Source organism: Leptonychotes weddellii, chromosome 9, assembly GCF_054177405.1.
Source record: "Leptonychotes weddellii isolate Sample4059 chromosome 9, ASM5417740v2, whole genome shotgun sequence".
In the NCBI taxonomy this organism is placed as follows: domain Eukaryota; kingdom Metazoa; phylum Chordata; class Mammalia; order Carnivora; family Phocidae; genus Leptonychotes; species Leptonychotes weddellii.
Window position 1 is genome coordinate 35576145 of NC_138377.1, and position 19523 is coordinate 35595667.

The 19523-nt window shown below is 38.1% G+C and overlaps 1 protein-coding gene across 1 annotated transcript in view; it reads left to right on the forward strand.

The window, feature by feature from the left end:
* Positions 1 to 19523, forward strand: part of C9H14orf39 (chromosome 9 C14orf39 homolog) — a 59678-nt gene that overhangs the window by 11592 nt on the left and 28563 nt on the right. The window contains exons 6-11 of the mRNA XM_081830431.1: positions 10003 to 10190; positions 10286 to 10328; positions 12809 to 12929; positions 13848 to 13939; positions 16012 to 16145; positions 16834 to 16910. Coding sequence (XP_081686557.1) covers positions 10003 to 10190; positions 10286 to 10328; positions 12809 to 12929; positions 13848 to 13939; positions 16012 to 16145; positions 16834 to 16910 — 655 coding nt within the window. The remainder of the gene's footprint in view (positions 1 to 10002; positions 10191 to 10285; positions 10329 to 12808; positions 12930 to 13847; positions 13940 to 16011; positions 16146 to 16833; positions 16911 to 19523) is intronic.

Consider the following 19523-nt stretch of genomic DNA (forward strand, 5'->3'; position numbering starts at 1 on the left):
CGAGTCAGAGCAGAAGAGACCATTTCCAGCCCTCTGCCTCAGAGCAGAGAGATCGCAGTCTGTTCTTCAGTGAGCTCTCCAGGCCACACTGTCTCCGTTTCTGTCTGTGCTGCTATAAACTGCAGCGTCCTGGGTTGTGCGCTCCTCCCCAGCGCTCCCAGTCCTGCCTTCAGGTCGGGGCACGTCTCTGCCCTTTGTACCTCTAAAACCTCTAGCCGCTCCCAGTTCGCGCAGGCGCGACCCTGCCGATCCGGGATTCCGCCCCGGGGGCTGCCCTAAAGTCCTTTCCCAGCTGCTACGGATGTGAGTCTGTGCCTGTCCGCAGCACTTGAAGCTGTCGCTCACCAGCGGTGTAGGATCCCCATAGCCATGCACCCTCCCGCTGCCGTTTATCCTCCAATATCTGCCCGCGGAATCACGGCTCCCCGCTTCGTACTTCAAAACCAACCACCTACGATATTCTGTTTGTAGAGATCCAGATCTTCTTACATCTCAGGCTGGTTTCATGGGTGCTCAGAGTGGTCTGGTGGATATCCAGCTCAATTCCAGGGACCAGTTGAAATAGGTTCCCCTACTCCTCCACCATCTTTCCCCCCTCCGACCATTTTACTTCTTTCCTATTTGGATGACTTTATTTCCTTTTCTTGCATACTTGCTCTAGCTAAGATTTCCAATACTACATTGATTAGGAGTGGTGAGAGTGCATCCTAGTCTTATTGCTGATTTTGGAGGAAAAGCATTTAGCTCTTCACCATTGACTGTGATGTTAGTTATGGACTTGTCATACATGGCCTTTATTATGTTGAGGTATGTTCCTTTTATACCCAATTGTTGAGAGTTTTTCTCATGAACGGGTGTTGAGTTTTGCCAGATGCTTTTTCTGCATCTATTGAGTGGATCATATAATTTTTATCCTTTATTAATGTGGAATAACATGTTTATTGACTTGTGTATGTTGAGCCATTCTTGCAACCCATGGATAAATCCTACTTGGTCATTGTGTATGATCCTTTTAATGTGCTGTTGAGTTTGGTTTGCTAGTGTTTTGTTGAGAATTTTTCCATCTATATTCCTCAGGAATATTGGCCTGTAGTTTTCTTTTCTTGTAGTGTTCTCATCTGGCTTTGGTATCAGTGTAATGCTGGCTTCATAAAATGAGTTGGAGCGTGTTGCCTCCTCTTCAGCTTTTTGGAAGAGTTTGAGAAGTATTGGTATTAATTCTTTAAATGTTTGGTACAACTCATCAATGAGACCATCTTGTCCTGGGCTTTTCTTTGTTGGGAGGTTTTTGGTTACTACTACTTCAAATCTCCTTGCTAATAATTGATCTGTTCAGTTTTTCTGTTTCTTCATGATTGAGTTTTGGTAGATTATATGTTTCTAGAAATTTATCAATTTCTTCTGGGTTATCTTATTGTTTGTCTTATAATTGTTCATGGTATAGCCTCTTATGATCTTTTTGTATTTCTATGGTGTCAGTTGTATGTTTGTATTTCTATGGTATAATATCTTCTCTTTCATTTATAATTTTGCCTGTTTGAGTTCCTCTCTCTTTTTTTCTTGGTTGGTCTAGCTGAGGGTTTGCAAAATATTTTAATCTTTTCAAAAAACCAACTCTTTGTTTCACTGATTTTTTCTCCATTGTCTTCCTTTTCTCTATTTTATTCACTTCTGTTCTAATTTTTCTTATTTGCTTCCTTCTGCCAACTTCAGGCTTAGATTGTTCTTCCTTTTCTAATTCCTTGAGGTATAAAGTTAGTTTGCTCATTTCTGTTCTAATTTTTCTTATTTGCTTCCTTCTGCCAACTTCAGGCTTAGATTGTTCTTCCTTTTCTAATTCCTTGAGGTATAAAGTTAGTTTGCTTATTTGCAATATAATAATAAATTAATGTAGGCATTTATTGCTATAAATTTCCCTTTTAAAACAACTTTTGCTGCATCCCCTAGATTTTGGTATATTGTGTTTTCATTTTCATTTGTCTCAACATACTTTTTTTTTTAAGATTTTATTTATTTATTTGACAGAAAGAGACACAGCGAGAGAGGGAACACAAGCAGGGGGAGTGGGAGAGGGAGAAACAGGCTTCCCGCGGAGCAGGGAGCCCAATGTGGGGCTTGATCCCAGGACCCTGGGATCATGACCTGAGCCGAAGGCAGATGCTTAGTGACTGAGCCACCCAGGCACTCAAGATACTTTTGATTTCTTCTTTGACCCAGTGTTGTTCAGGAGTGTGTTGATTAATTTCCACATATTTGTGAATTTTTCATTTTCCTTCTGCTGTTGATTTCTAGTTCTATATTATTGTGGCCAGAAAAAGACCCTTGATATAATTTCAGTCTTCTTAAGTTTATTAAGGTGGCTTTGTGGCTCAAGATATGATCTCTACTGGAGAATATTCCATGTGTACTTAAGAGGAATGTATGTTCTTGTGTTGTTAGATGGAATGTTAGATTGAATGTTCTGTATAACGCTGTTAGGTCCATTTCATCTACAGTGTTATTCAGGTATGCTGTTTCCTTATTAATTTCTGTCTGGATAATCTTTCCAGTGTTGAAAGTGAGCTATTCAAGTCCTCTACCAGTATTGCTCTTTCTCCCTTCAGTTATGTTAATATTTGCTTCAGGTGGTTTAGTGTTGGGTTGTGCATATATTTGCAATTATTATATCTTCTTGGTGAGTTGACCTTTTTATCATTGTATAGAGACTTTTCTTTGTCTTTTCTGACTGATTTTGACTGAATGTCTATTTTGTTTGGCATAAGTATAACCACTTTTTCTCTCTTTTGGTTATCAATTGCATGAAATATCTTTTTCATCTCTTCACTTTCAGCCTTTGTGTGTCCTTAAAGCTAAAGTGAGTTTCTTGTAGGTGGCATATTGTTGGGTCCTGTTTTTTGAATCCATTCAGCTCTGTATCTTTTGAATTTAGTCTATTTATGTTTAAAGTAATTATTTTTTTTAGAAGATGTATTTATTTATTTTAGAGAAAGAGATAGGGTGTGAGCATGAGAGTAGATGGGCAGAGGGAGAGGAAGAAAATCTTAGGCAGACTCCACGCCAAGCATGGAGCCCAATGTATGGCTTGATCCCACAACCCCGAGATCATGACCTGAACTGAAATCAAGAGTTGGGCACTCAACAAACTGAGCCACCTAGGTGCCCCTAAAGTAATTATTGATAAATAAGGACTTACTATTGCCATTTATTTAATTGTTTTCTGAGTGTTTTTAAAATTCATTTGTTCCTGTCTTCCTCTCTTATTGTCTTCCTTTGTGATTTGTTTTTCATAGTGGTATACTTTAATTTCTTCCTCTTTATCTTTTGTGTATCTGCTATAGGTTTTTTTCTCTGTGGTTACCATGAGGTTAACATAAAACATTTACAGATATACTATTTTAAGCTGATACAACTTACCTTCAACTGCATATAAAAACTCTACACTTTTACGTCCCCCTCCTCAGATTTTATGCTATTTATGTCATACTTTACATCTTTTTTTTTAAGGGTGGGAGTTTTATACGTGTTTGCTTTATTTATTTATTTTGAAGTTCCCTTTATTTGTTTAATACATTTTTTTAAAGTAATCTCTACCCCCAACATGGGGCTCAAACTCATGATCCCAAGATCCCAAGATCCCAAGATCAAGAATCAGACACTCCACTACCTGAGCCAGCCACATGCCCCACTTTACATCTTTTATACTGTGTATCCACTAACAAGTTAATGTAGCTGTATCTATTTTTTAATGTTTTTTTTTTTAAAGATTTTATTCATTAATTTAGCAGAGAGATAGAGAGTACAAACAGGCAGAGGGAAAGGGAGAAGTAGGCTCTCTGCAGAGCAGGGAGCCTGACGTGGGGTTTGATCTGAGAACTCTGGGAGCATGACCTGAGCTGAAGGCAGATGCATAACCGACTGAGCCACCCAGGTGCCCCTAGGATTTTTGTTTGGTTCTTTTTTATGGTTTTTATTTCTTTATTAAACTTCTTATTTTGTTTATGCATTGTTTTCTTGATTTCATTTAGTTGTCTGTGTTCTCTTGCAACTTATTGAGTTTCTTGAAAATGATTATTTGAATTCTTTGGAAGGCAAATAGTAGGTCTCTATTCCTTTGGGGTTAGTTACTAAAGCTTTATTAGTTTCCTTTGCTGGTTTCATATTTGCCTGGTTCTTTGTGATCTGTGTAGCCTTGCATTAGTGTCTTTGCTATTGAATGAACAAACATCTCTTTTAGTGTTTACAGATTGGTTTTGGTAGGTAAAGACCTTCTCCTGTTGGTTTCTTAGACTGATGGGATTACTTCTAGAATTGCAGTCATGCTGGGTTAGGGTTGGTTTTGAGGCTGTCACTTTGTCTACATTGGGATCTGTGGTTGGTGTGGTTGTTATGAGGGGCTCAGGCAGGTATGATCCTTCTGGTCCCTGGGTGCTTGAGAATGCTTCCTGTACTTCATTCAGTTAGATAGCGCTGGGACAAAGGTCCGCTTCAGGTTCCACAGTTGGTCCTCAGTCAGCAGGCCTATTACCAAGTGTGTTGACTGGTGTGGCTCCCACTTAGGAACCTGGTAGAGCTACTGCCTAGTCACAGGATGGATCTGTGAGTGGTCAGGACTGGCCCTAGACTGTGGCCAGGAGGGGCTGGAACTGAGCCTCTGAGATGTTTCAGGTTCCACAATCAGGTTCTACAATCTTGAGGTCTGTAGTCCTGGCTCTGAAGGTACAGATAAGCATGTCTTCCACCAGTTCCCTGGGTGGGCTGGAGTACTCCCTGACTGTAGCTGGAGGGACTGGAGCCAAGTATAGGGCCCTTTTAGGACCTATAGGGGTACATATAGGAGTACCTATTTTTGGGTTCCAGGGCTGGCAGTTCTGCTGATGGTTTTTGGCTGTGAGAGACCTAGAACCAAGTGTATGGCTTTTTAGAATCTACTAGGGTGCAGATAGGAGTGTCTTCCACTGGGAACTCCCACTGAGGGCAGTACTGCTGACAAACTATGGCTGTGAGGGGGTTGGAACCAAGGATAAGGCCCTTTCAGGATCTTCAGGGACACAGACAGGAGTATCTCCTGCTGGGTCCCTGTGTAAGCAGGACTCTGGTGACTGTGGCTGCGATGGGCTGGAGCCCAGTTAGAGGGCCCTTTCATAATCTATAGTCTGAATGAGTTTGGCAGTCTAACCTCCAGGGGCTCCTATACTGCAGACATAGGGACTGGAGCTGGTTCAGGGTCCATAGCTGGACTAAGGTATGTATATCTATTACCTGACAAACGGGTGGGCATGACTCTTTCTGGGTCCTTTGGTGTATGGTGCTAGTAACAGACCCAAAGCCAAATGGGGTTGTAGCTGAGTTCTCAGGGGGTACTGAACTGTTTACAGGTCTATAGCCAGGACCAGTTAGTGAGTAAGCCACCAGGATGTGAGCCTGCCTTCTCAAAATGACTCTCCTCAGTCTTGGACTACACCAGGATTTCACAGTTTTCTATCTGGATCCCAAAGCTCCCACAAACACACTTTTGTCCATGGATGGATGCTAAATTATTATTTTTGATGGGGCAATACACATGAGGGATATTTTATTCTGTCATCTTGCTGACATCATGCCAATTTTTATATTTTAATTAAAAACACAAATACAAAATCTAGATTCCAGTACCCTTTATATTTAAAGATGGGTCTTAAGAGGAGAAGGTAGAGACTAAAGTAATAGATTTGGACCTCACTGGCATTTGAAATCATGGAAATAGATAAGATTGCCCAGGGAAATATATAGAGCAAAAAGAAGAGAAAGCTAGAGTACACTATCATCCAAGGAATAGGCAGATGGTGGAATTGGTGAAAGAGACTGTTACTTTGTCATTTTTAGACCTTGCTTCAACCTAAAAAGGATTTGAAATAATTTGTATAATACCACAGTGTTAAAAGAAAACTAAATATAAAAATCAAGGCTATAGGGATGTAAGGATAATGTAGGAAGATGAAGCCTTTGATTAGGATAGAAATTCTTATTACATGGTCTTGCACATTTGTTAAATATAGGTACAGATTAGGCTTTGGAATTCCTAGTAGTAGTCAAGTCATTGTGGAAATGTGATCAGTTTGAGATTCAGACTATTCATTTAAAAAACAGTTCAATTGTTCAAAAGCAGCCCTAACAGGGTCCTCCCTGAGTTTTGGGGAGGTGAGTTCCTAGAGAACAGGACTTTGCATGAGGGCAGACTGGGCAGGAGATGCCGTGGACCCCACTCTTGGGGAGTGTTCTGAGAGATGCCTCCCTAGCCAGAGCTTGGAACAGACTCAGAGCCAGCAAAGTGAGTTCAATGGCTGAGGTGAGGTGAGGTATCCTACCTCATAACCCAATTCAGACTACTTTCTTCTGTCCTCTCTGAAAAAAAGAAATAAAGGAAGAAAGGAGGGAGGGGAAGAAGGGAGGAAGGAAGGAAGGAGTGAGGAGCCCAGTTCTGTTGTTTAGGATAAGCAGAGGTTTTTTCCTCGTAATGAGATTTGAGAGAAATTTCTCCCCTGAGTTCCCATAAAAGGGGAATTATGCAGTGTGGTAGTCAGTTATCTTCAGTGGCCTCCCCAAAATAAACACAATATATATATTACTTCTCCTTAAAACATCTTTCAATGCAAGCCATGGCTATAAAACATTATTAAAATGTTTCTATGAGGGGCTAAAACAAAGCAGTTTAAATATGTACCTCTCTAATAGTGTTTGTTGTGGATGACTTCTTTTAGGCAGCCAAAGATATTAAAGTGAAAATAGGTCTTTCTTAAACCAACCGCATAGGTTGATTGAATTGACTCAATACCAGATATGTATAAAAGAAAAGACTCCATTTGCTGGTAACATGGGTACTGAAGGAAATAGAGGTACCAGCTTCTTGTTTCTCCTAATCTTCCATTCTAGACATTCATGAAGACTAGTATTGTTGGCAACAGATGAGATAGGTTAAGCTGGTCTCTGCTAAAGTCCCTCTGTGGAGTATATAAGAAATGTGGTATGCTAATTTCATCTGAAACTGGTGACTCAGACTTAGTTTTCTAATAGGTATTTCCCTCTTCCCTGGACCATTTCCCCAAGAACTGAGAGATTAATTAGCAAATGTGCATTTAGAGGAATAAGAGTTTGTTTTGGGCTCAACTCTTTTATTTTGCAAAAGGGGACAGAGTTTAGAATATTAAATTAAAACATTCAGAAGATTCAGATCTGCTGACCAGTACAATACTGTTATCCTTAGTTTTTTTCTCAGTATAAAAGCATTTGTGAAAACTGTTCTTGTTTTCTCATCTGCTAAGATGAGATAATCATTTTAGTATCTTTAAATAAATTTCCCCATATAGTATGTCTTGATTTAGAAAATTTACAGAATTCTGAGGAACATAAGGACTATATATTTTTAGAAAATTTTCAATGAATATTATTTCTTGAAACTAAGTATTTGATAAGAATTGGGTAAAAAGAGGATCTAAAAATATATTTCCTATAATGAACCTGGATTGAACATTTTCATTGTTGTAGATTAGAATTGGCAGACTTTTTTTTTTTTTAAAGATTTTATTTATTTATATGACAGAGAGACACAGCGAGAGAAGGAACACAAACAGGGGGAGTGGGAGAGGGAGAAGCAGGCTTCCCGTAGAGCAGGGAGCCCGATGTGGGGCTCAATCCCAGGACCCTGGGACCATGACCTGAGCTGAAGGCAGATACTTAACGACTGAGCCACCCAGGCGCCCCAGACTTTTTTTTTTATTAAGGGCCAGATAGTAAATATTTTAGGCTTTATGGGTTATACAGTCTCTGCTGATACTCAACCCTGCTGTTGTAATGCAAGAACAACTTTAGACACCATATAAATGAATGACTGTGGTCTAATAAAACTTTATTTGTGGATATTATAGCTTGAATTTCATATAATTTTAATGTCATGAGATATTATTATTTTGACTTTTCAATAATTTTAAAATGCAAAAATTATTCTTAGCTCACGGGCCATACAAAAACAGGTGGCAGGTTAAATTTGGCCCATAGGTTAACAAAAGTCAAATGAGAAGGAAGAGTTAATATCCTTTTGCAAGAATCAACTGTCCACTAAAGACTTGTGCCCAAAGAGGTGACGATCCACCTCTACCTGAGTTGGACTGGAGGAGCTCCTCCAAACAGTGCTGAAATTTTCTTCATAAAATAGTTACGGAGTATATAAGAATGATTGTGGGGGCACCTGGGTGGCTCAGTTGGTTAAGCATCTGCCTTCGGCTCAGGTCATGATCTCAGGGTCCTAGGATCGAGCCTTACATCGGGCTCCCTGCTCGGCGGGAAGCCTGCTTCTCCCTCTCCTACTCCCCCCGCTTGTGTTCCCTCTCTCGCTGTCTCTCTCTCTGTGTCAAATAAATTAAAAAAAAAAAAATGATGGTGAGCCCAGAGTTCTAACACATAAAACATGACTTCTTATCAAAATGTCAGCTTAGAGAGTTGAAAATTTAAAAAGCAGAGTTATAGAGGTAGGTGAACTGGGGAGAGTAGAAACTGAAAGCCTCAGTGAGGATAAAGATCAGGAAGTCATTGGAAGAACCAGGTTCTCATTGTAGTTTTGATTTGTGTTTCCCTGATGATGAGTGATGTTGAGCATCTTTTCATGTATCTGGTGGTCATCTGTATATCTTCTTTGGAAAAATGTCTGTTCATGTGTTCTGCCCATTTTTAATTGGATTATTCATTTTTGGGTGTTGAGTTTTATAAGTTCTTTATATATTTTGGATTCTAACCCTTTATCAGATATGTCATTTGCAAATATCTTCTTCCATTCTGTAGGTTGCCTTTTAGTTTTGTTGTTTCCTTCATTGTGCAGAAGCTTTTTATCTTTTTATTTTGATGAAGTCCCAAATATCAACAACAGAAACAGCAGGTGTTGGCAAGGATGTGGAGAAAGGGGAACCCTCCTGCACTGTTGGTAGAAATGTAAGCTGGTGCAGCTACCCTGGAAAACAGTATGGAGGCTCCTCAAAAAGTTAAAAATAGAACTCCCCTGTGATCCAGCAATTGAACTACTAGGTATTTACTCAAAGAGTACAAAAATACTAATTCAAAGGGATACATGCACCCCAATGTTTATAGCAGCATTTTCTACAATAGCCAAATTATGAAAACAGCCTAAGTATCCATCAACTGATGAATGGATAAAGAAGATGTGGTACCTATATACAATGGAATATTACTCAGCCATAAAAAGGAAATCTTGCCATTTGCAATGACATGGATGGAGCTAGAGAGTATTATGCTAAGCGAAGAAAATCAGAGAAAGACAAATACCATATGACTTCACTTATATGTGGAATTTAAGAAACAAATGAACAAAGGGGGATAAAAGAGTGAGGGAGGCAAACCAAGAAACAGACTCTTAACTATAGAGAACAAACTGTTGGCTTCCAGAGGGGAGAGAGGTGGGAGTATGGGTTAAATAGGCGATTTAACCCATAGGTTAGGAGGATTAAGGAGTCCACTTGTTGTGAGGAGCACTGGGTGATGAATGAAATCACTATATTGTACACCTGAAACTAGTATCACACTGTATGTTAACTAACTGGAATCTAAATAAAAACTTAAAAAAAAACTCCTAGGTTCTGCAGTATCAATTAGGATGAGAAATAAAAAGAGATCACTGAATTAGACAATTAGATCATTGGTGACCTTGGGAAGGGCAGTTTCATTTCCTTTTTTTTGGTGGGGGGAAAGGGCAAGTTTCTTTGGAATGGTGGGAGTAAAAGTTAAATTGGAGAGGATTAAGGAATGAGTAACTCAGGTAGTGAAGAAAAAGAGGAAAGAGTTGAAAAGTGTGATGGAGTAAAGGAAAATTTGAAAGGCAGAGAGTATTGAGGGAAACAGGGATAAGTTGGCATTTGACTTGCCTTTTATGTTTAACTTGTTAGACTTTAACAGGTGACACTTAGAAAGTTTTTAGATATATTCTTGTTATATTGACATCATTTCTTTTAATTTTAACAGAAAAATGTACCATGGTTATATATGTCAGTATAAGGATGTTTTGAAGCAATATCAGTTAAAATACTCAGAAACACCCCTTTCACATGAATATTATGAGAAGAAAAGAGAACATGAAGAAATTCAAAATAGAGTGTTGGCAAGTACTGAACAACTAAAAATGAATGAAACTATCTTTATGGAATTTCTAGGTATTAATATTTTTGTTATATGTTGTTTAAATAATGGTATCTATTTATAATGAAAAGAATAATGAATCAAACTAAAATATGATTTTGTTTTTCAGTGCCTGCTCCTTTTCCATCACTTGCTAAATGGACATTACATATGTATCCACAAAATATTTCTACCTAGAATTTTTATTATAAGTATTGTTTCTGTATTTTAATTGTTATTATGATTCCCTGGTAAGAAACAAATTGATTTGGGGTTTTTTTGTTTGTTTAATTAAAAAAACCAGTGGTTACTTTAAAGATCTTTTGGTGATGCAGAAGAGACTGTTTCCAACCCTCTGCCTCAGAGCAGAGAGATCGCAGCCTGAAGGAAGGGAAAAATGAAGGGGGGGACATCAGAGGGAGAGATGAACCATGAGAGACTATGGCCTCTGAGAAACAAACTGAGGGTTTTAGAGGGGAGGGGGGGATGGTTAGCCCAGTGATGGGTATTAAGGAGCGCACATACTGCATGGAGCACTGGGTGTTATACGAAAACAATGAATCGTGGATCACCACATCAAAAACTAATGATGTATGGTGACTAACATAATAAAATAACATTAAAAAAATTAAAAATTAAAAAATTTAAAAAAGGTCATTTGGGATTAGTTTTCATATATGTGCATGTGATGAGAAGCAAGCAATTTTAATGAGAATAAAGTGGTATATGTGTTGACTTTAGCAACCAAACCAATGAAAAAGTCATCTTGCTCTGTCTTACCAAAGAAAGAGTTCCAGTTAAATCAGGATGGAAGGTGGTGAGGAGGTGAGTCACAATTATCTACTCATCTACAGAAATTCATTGGGTACCTACCTTGTGCCAGGTAATCCTTGAGAAGTTACAGAGCTTTTTGCAAGGAGCTCACAGTTTAGTAGGGGAGACAGACATGTAAACAATTAATTCTAATACAGTGGCATTGTATTAGATGATTAAGTAATTCTTAATTGGTCTAAGTCTCATCTGTTTGTCCAAGAGATCTTCCCTGATGGTGAACTTAGAACTTTAATCCTCTTCCAACCTCTACAATCCTTCATATGCTTTCCTATCAGATTATAACTCCACTGTTTATACTAAATCTTCTTTATCCCTGCATTCTACCTTACTTCATTCTGCTTCATCCTAAATCATCCTTTTAACTCCTTTGCTGCTTGCTCTCTTCATGTTTAGGTTTTAGTTTATTCTGTTTTTAGTTGTTTATTTCCTGCCTATCTGTGTTGTAACTTCTCAGTGGGAAGAGGCAGAGGTTGGTTGATGCACGAGGTATAGCAGAAATTTAGGAAGTTTGATGTAGGAAGGGATGAGATACAAGATTATGTGAGAAACAAGAAGAGGTGATGGAGGTAGGGAAAATTGAAGATTAAGATTTAAATGTCTATATCTAAAAATTTTAATTGATACTTACTTTTATAACAATATAGCATCATAAATAATGTTCGTCTGAAATTTTATGTTCTAGCATATATATTATGTATTTTAAGGCAGAGTAGGAATTATTCTGTCTTAAGTAGACAGATTTTCTCTGGAGTTCTTGTTCACTACTACTATTCTATTAATTTTTAAGTTCTCCTAAATGGTTTGTAGAGTAACTTAGGAAATTGTAGTAGTTAATAACTATGCAGGATGTCTGTTAACAGCTGAGAAATTCTGTACTTGAAATTGGGTATATGGGTGCCTGGGTGGCTCAGTCATTAAGCGTCTGCCTTTGGCTCAGGTCATGATCCCAGGGTCCTTGGATCGAGCCCCGTGTCAGGCTCCCTGCTCAGCGGGGAGCCTGCTTCTCCCTCTCCCCCTGCTTGTGTTTCCTCTCTCACTGTCTCTCTCTCTCTGTCAAATAAAATCTTAAAAAAAATCTTTGAAATTGGGTATAAATCTAGTTCAAGCAGAAAGCCCAGATAGAAGATCTAGCTGTCTTCTGAGTCCTGCAGGCTGCACTGATGAAACTTACAGAGCAAGAAAAGGGAAATTGGGTGGATTTAATTAATTAATTAATATTTTTTAAAGATTTACTTATTTATTTATTCTTAGGGGTGAGGTTCAGAGGGAGAGAGAGAATCCCAAGCAGACGCTCTGCTGAGCGCAGAGCCCTCCTGTAGGCTTAATCCCATGGCCCTGAGACCACAACCTGAGCCAAAATCAAGATTCAGACACCCAGCTGATTGAGCCACCCAGGCACCCTGGTTGGATTTTTAAATGTCGACTTTGGAACAAATAAACAATGGAAACACAAGAAGTTAAATTTGGACCTGAATTGATTATGTATTATTAGTCATGCCAAATGACATGATGAACTTGGGTAAAAAAACAAAAGCAAAAAACTACTATGTGAAATATTTAAGTAAAAGAAAAAATTCTAACATTTTTTGGATGAAAAGTTTTTAAGCTCAATGTATAACATAGGTAAGCAATAAATTATCTTTGTCAGTTTGCCAAATGTTTACATTAGTTTTACCTCTATTTTCAGATACTGTTATTAATATTGCTTATTGTTTATATGGAACATATATAAAGTTACATAATATTAACTATTTCTGATATGGTACATATATTACAAATGTAAAATTTACTTGCATAACATAGTTCCTTAACATAAAAGGGCTAACGTGAGATGTAAAACACAAGATATTCTTAAACATGCCAGCAATTATTCCAAAAGTTCATCTGAATTGAAGGAAGAAGTAGATGAAGTGGAAATAGAGATTAATTATTTAAACCAGGTATGTATTTTGTAATATGTTTCTATAAATGTACTAATGTATAAGTATAATGCTATGTTAACTGACAGTCTTAGAAGAGCTATTTCTAAAGAGCCTAAATATGGAGAAAGACTTAAGAAAATTTATTTACCTCAGATTACCTTTGGAGCCAATATGTGTTTTAGGTACTGAGCATATTTAGTTATGAGTTTTAGGGAATAGTTTTTCTTTGGCAGCTGAAAAAAGATAAATAAAGTAAAAGATATAGCTTAATAACAGGAACTTAAAGGCACTAAAAGGGCTACAACAGTGTTGTCAAAAAAGAGAACAAGACAGTAAATTGTTTAAAGAATTTAATCTTGAAAATCTATGGCTGTAATCTGTATAGAACTAGGCTAGAACTAGTTTAGCCTTTAAGATTGATGGTGCATATTTTCTTGAATACATTTTTACTGTCCTCTACTGAAATGGCTTTCATTGACTGAAAACCCATCAAAGTTATTTCCAAATTCTGAGAAAAAAATTGAACAGCTAATTTTCTGAATTTTTTGAAAGTTGTGTTAAATATATTAACCATTCATAGGCATAAGGTTCCAAATAACAATAAAATCGTTTTAATAATAACACAGTAGATGCTACTTCCTTTAAACTATATGGTAACTATGTCTATATATAGGGAATTGATATCTACTTTGCTTCTGAACTTTTTAAAAAAGAAGAGGTTTGCTAATGGAGTTGTAAGGAAAAGTTAAAGGAGTATGATTTATTGTTAATTTTGACCCGGTTTTAGCAACTTTCACTAAAAGATAGCTGATGCCACAAAAACATAAATCCTGTGATTATATAGAAAAACTCATATTCACTAGTTAAGATGAAGCATATGTTACTTAATGCTTCACAGATAATTATTTTGTTTTGCTTTGTCATTTTTCTTTTTAGCAGATTGCAAGACTCCATGAAACTAAGAATCTTGCAGAAACTCTGGAAGAAAAAAATAAAAATATAGAAAAGATAAAGGAATTGAAAGAAAGGTATAGGTAAACTTTATTTTTTATAAAGATTTTATTTATTTAGTTAGAGAGCATGCACGAGTGGGGGGGAGGGACACAGGGAGAAGGAGAGAATCTCAAGCAGACTACACACTGAGCATAGAGCTGAACCTGTGGCTCCATCTCATGATCCTGAGATCATGACCTGAGCCAAGATCAAGAGTTGGATGGTCAACTGACCAAGCCACCCAGACACCCCTAGGTAAACTTTAAAATGGGATTTTATGTCAGTAGTTATTCTGCATCTGAGCATTTGATTCTGTATTCTGTATTCTTTTTAAAAAATATTTTATTTATTTATTTGACAGGGAGATAGCGAGAGCAGGAACACAAGCAGGGGGAGTGGGAGAGGGAGAAGCAGGCTTCCCGCGGAGGAAGGAACCTGATGCAGGGCTTGATCCCAGGACCCTGGGATCATGACCTGAGCTGAAGGCAGACGCTTAATGACAGCCACCCAGGCGCCCCGCTATATTCTATATTCTATCCCAAGCCACCAATATTCATATATTCATATGTATATCTATATACATTTTTATGCAGGCTATTTTCTGCTTATTCTTGAAAAATATTGATTTTACCCTTAAATATTATAGATTAATATTCAAATATGCTTGTTATTTAGTAAGGCCAAGGATAATGTGTAGAGAGAAATAAGATAGCAGTAGCACATTTGCTGTCTTATAGCCTGTCATTGTACATTTCATCCAGTTTTTTTTTTTTAATTTTTTTTTTTTAAAGATTTTATTTATTTATTTATTGGAGAGCGAGCAAGAGAGAAACAGCATGAGAGAGGAGAGGGTCAGAGGGAGAAACAGGCTCCCCGCTGAGCCGGGAGCCCGATGTGGGACTCGATCCCAGGACCCTGGGATCATGACCTGAGCCGAAGGCAGTTGCTTAACCAACTGAGCCACCCAGGCGCCCTTCATCCAGTTTTTAATGATGGATCACTAGTAGGAGTAAAACAGAGGAACAGTTGTGGGAACAGCATTGTATTTACCTTTTTATCACCCCTGTCACCAGCTTGACCAGTTCTTATTTTGCCACAGAGAGTGAAGATGAGTCAAAATGCTGCTGAATCTGTGGCCTTGTCTTTCATCCTAATGGTGCTAAAAGAGACATCAGTGGTGGAGGCATTTTAAAAAAGATTGATTTTGTCTGTTATTGTGTGACAGAAAAATAGGTGTATCACTGTTGCTGTTTCTGATAAAATTTCTACTTTTTCTCTTTCTGCCTGTACCTTTTTAAACTCTTCTTAAATTTGTCTCATTAGGCTCCATTGCTCTTGTCCTGATTTTTCAACACATTCCTCTCCCAAGTTAATTTCTCAGACCCACTTCCTTGGATCTGTTATTTCCTTGATCCCCCACCCCCCCACCTATTTCTCACAACCATAATTTGTCTTTAATTCTGTGAAGAAATTGATTAGAATTTCACTTCACTGACAACATTTTAATACTGTAAAAATCCTCTACATTGAGAGGAACTTAAGTAACTGTTAGTCATTTTTACTCAGTGTCTATTTTGATAGTTATTATAAATGATGCCATTATTTAAATTATTTAACTATCAATAATTAAAATTACTTTTTTAATTTAGGAAAAATTCAATGAGTTTTTTCTTCCAGTAAAAAACTTAAAAGACATATTTATGATTATAATATTGCTTTAGTGATTTCTGGATTCATACTAGCTGATTTGTTTCTGAATAGTTATTTTTAAAGTTTGAAGTACTCTGAAATCTACAGCATGCCATTTGTGGATAAAGCTTTGGTTTAAATGTTTTTGACATGTTTAGAAATTTTTTTAAAATGATTATGTTTTAAAAATGAGAGTGTGGTATACTGAGAAGGGTACTAGACTTAATCAGGAAAAGTGTGTTTTAGCTGTGATGCCAGTAAGTAATTTAATAATATTGGGCAGATCTGTTAAATTTTGGAACTCAGTTTTACTGTATGCAAAATGAGTTTAAACTATATAGCCTATAAATATCTCTTCTAGCCTTATTTATACATTACTTTTTTGCTTACTAAATATTTAATGTAATTCACTCTTTAGACTTTTTGAAAAAGATGAACAACCTGCACTTATATTGAATAAAACCCCTCAAAACAGTCAATTATTTCTTCCATATGAATCTCAGAAATTAGACAGACTAATGAAGATGCATTCTTCAGAACCAAGAGTTATAGGTACAGTATCTGTTAATTATTTAAAAACTTAGTTTTCTCTGCAAACACATAGAAGAAATAGAAGCAATTTTGTTATCATTTGGGGTAAGCAAGAACAGACAATACTAGAGACCAGTAGACTCAGGAAAGTACCACTTTCTTTCTGAAAGCAAGCAAGATATGCCTCTTCTCTGTTTTTTTCTTTGAGAGAGAAATCACTCACAAGATATTATAAGAAGTGTTCTGGTCTGGTTGCACAGCTGTCAGAGGAGGATGAATAATAATACATTTTTCATTTGAGAAGTTGTGTTATCAATATGTATAATTAAAGTGGGTAGCAGACTTGTGTTAATATTTGTGACTTAGTCACTAAGATCATGTTTCATTCAATGGATCTGCAGATTAGATTAACTACATTGTATTAGTTTAACCCCATTAGCTGTTCTTTTTCTTCCAGTCTTCTTTGGTTCCTTATTATAAAGATGTAATTTTGTAAGCTGGTTTTCATTTTACATTCATGCTTATTGTAATAACTGTTATATAGTGAGGAATTAAGAGTTATGTAGAAATTTCATATTTCTGTATTTTAATTTAAATTAAATATTCATGTAACTTAATTTTTTAAATTATAAGGTTAGGTTGAATGTTGGGCATAATATTTGATTCTATCTCTGGAATTCATTTGAAGTTGTACAATTTAATAACCTAGATAAAAAAGAAGAAAGTTCCATGAAGCAGGCAAAGCTTGCCAATATTGACTTTAGACAGAAAGAAAACAACATGCAGGTAGGCATTTGTTTTTTAATAGTATAAATTAAATATTTGCTTGCATTAAATGAGATAGTGAATGTACTGCATTTAGAACATGGGTTTGTGTGTGTGTATGTGTTATAAATATATTAACTCAGCCATTACTACAACCTCAAGATCTAAAAATCTTAAAAGAATTTCAGTATGGCAGCCTGAACATATACTGTAGCCTTCTCACTCTTAAAAATAGGAAAGATATTTAAAAATATCAAGCCCAGTGGCACCTGGGTGGCTCAGTGGGTTAAGTGCTGACTTTTGATTTTGGCTCAGGTCATGATTTTGGCTCAGGTCATGATTTCAGGGCTGTGAGATTGAGCCCTGCATTGGGCTCTGTGCTGGACATGGAGCCTGCTTAAGATTCTCTCTCTTGGGGTAGAGAGGATTTGAGAAAAGATGGTGGAGGAGTAGGGGTCCCTATTCCAACTGGTCCCTGGAATTGAGCTGGATATCTACCAGATCACTCTGAGCACCCACAAATTCAGCCTGAGATGTAAGAAGATAGATCTGGATCTCTACAAACAAGAGATCGCAGGTGGTTGGTTTCGAGGTACAAAGTGGGAGCTGTGATTCAGGGGGCAGATACCAGAGGATAAACGGCAGCGGGAGGGAGCCTGGCCATGGGGATCCTACACCGCTGGTGATCAATAGCCTTCCGCGCTGGACACGGGGCACAGACTCGCAGACCAGTAGCGGCAGGGAAAGGACTTTAGACGGAAACCAGAGTGGCAGGGCCAGGCCTGCGAACTGGGGGCAGCTGGCGGTTCTAGAAGCACAAAAGGCAGAAATGTGCCCCGACCTGGACGCAGGACTGGGAGCGCTGTGGAGGGGCGCACAACCCAGGACGCTGCAGTTTATAGCAGCAGGGACAGAAATGGAGACTGTGGCCTGGAGAGCTCACTGAAGAACAGACTGCAATCTCTCTGCTCTGAGGCAGAGGGTTGGAAATGGTCTCTTTTTGCTCTCCCAGGAGAGACGTGGAAAGCTGCCAGGGAAAACGGCAAGAGAACAAAAGCCGCAAAAAACTGGTTCCCACTGAGCCCATCCCCTGCTACAGGGGGGCAGGGCAACTCTGCCCAAACAGGGTTGCCTGAGTAACAGCGCGGCAGGCCCCTTCCCCAGAAGACAGGCTGGGAAAACAAAAGGCCAGCAACCTTAAGGTCCCTAGAAAACAGGTGCATCTTGCTTGGGTTCTGGTCAATAATTTGGACTCTATACATTCCCTCAACCACCCATCAATAGAATGACTAGGAAGAGGAACCCCCAAATAGGAAAGACTCAGAGATTATGACTTATGCCACAGATTTACAAATGGATGCAGATACAACCAAGATGTCGGAGATGGAATTCAGGCTAGCAATTGTGAAGACAATAACTAGAATGGAGAAATCAATTAATGGCAACGTAGAGTCTCTAAGGGCAGAAATGAAAGCTGAATTGGCAGAATTTAAAAATGCTATCAATGAGATCCAATCTAATCTAGATAATCTAACAGCTAGGGTAAGTGAGGCAGAAGAACGAATTAGTGACCTGGAAGACAATTTAATAGATAAAAAGGGAAAAGAGGAGGCCAGGGAAAACAACTCCAAATCCGTGAAAATAGAATCAGAGAAATAAGCAACACCATGAAGCGTTCCAATGTCAGAATTACTGGAATCCCGGAGGGGTTGGTGAGAGAGAGAGGACTAGAAGATATATTTGAGCAAATCGTAGCTGAGAACTTCCCTAATCTGGGGAATGAAACAAACATTCGTGTCCTAGAGGCAGAGAGGACCCCTCCCAAGATCAAGGAAAACAGGCCAACACCCCGGCATGTAATAGTAAAACTCGCAAATCTTAGAACCAAGGAAACCATCTTAAGGGCAGTTAGGGGGAAGAGATTCCTTACGTACAGAGGGAGGAACATCAGAATAACGTCAGACCTATCCACAGAGACCTGGCAAGCCAGAAGGGGCTGAAAGACATATTCAGAGAAGAACATGCAGCCAAGAATACTTTATCTGGCAAGGCTTTCATTTAAAATGGATGGAGAGATGCAGAGCTTCCAAGACCCGCAGAACCAGAAAGAATATGTGACCACTAAGCTGGCCCTGTAAGAAATATTAAAGAGGGGTTCTATAAAAGGAGAAAGACCCCAAAAGTAATATACAATAGAAATTGACAGGGACAATCTGTAAAAACAAGGTCTTCACAGGCAACATGATGACAATTAATTCATATCTTTCAATAATCACTCTCAACATGAATAGCCTAAATGCTCTCATAAAACGGCAGAGGGTTGCAGATTGGATAAAAAGACAGGACCCATCCATATGCTGCCTACAAGAGACTCATTTTGAACCTAAAGATACATCCAGACTGAAAGTGAAGGGATGGAGATCCATCTTCCATGCCAGCGGACCTCAAAAGAAAGCTGGGGTAGCAATTATTATATCAGACAAATTAGATTTTAAATTAAAAACTGTAGTTAGAGACACAGAAGGACACTATATCATTCTTTTTTTTTTTTTTTTAAAGATTTTATTTATTTGACAGAGAGAGACACAGCGAGAGAAGGAACACAAGCAGGGGGAGTGGGAGAGGGAGAAGCAG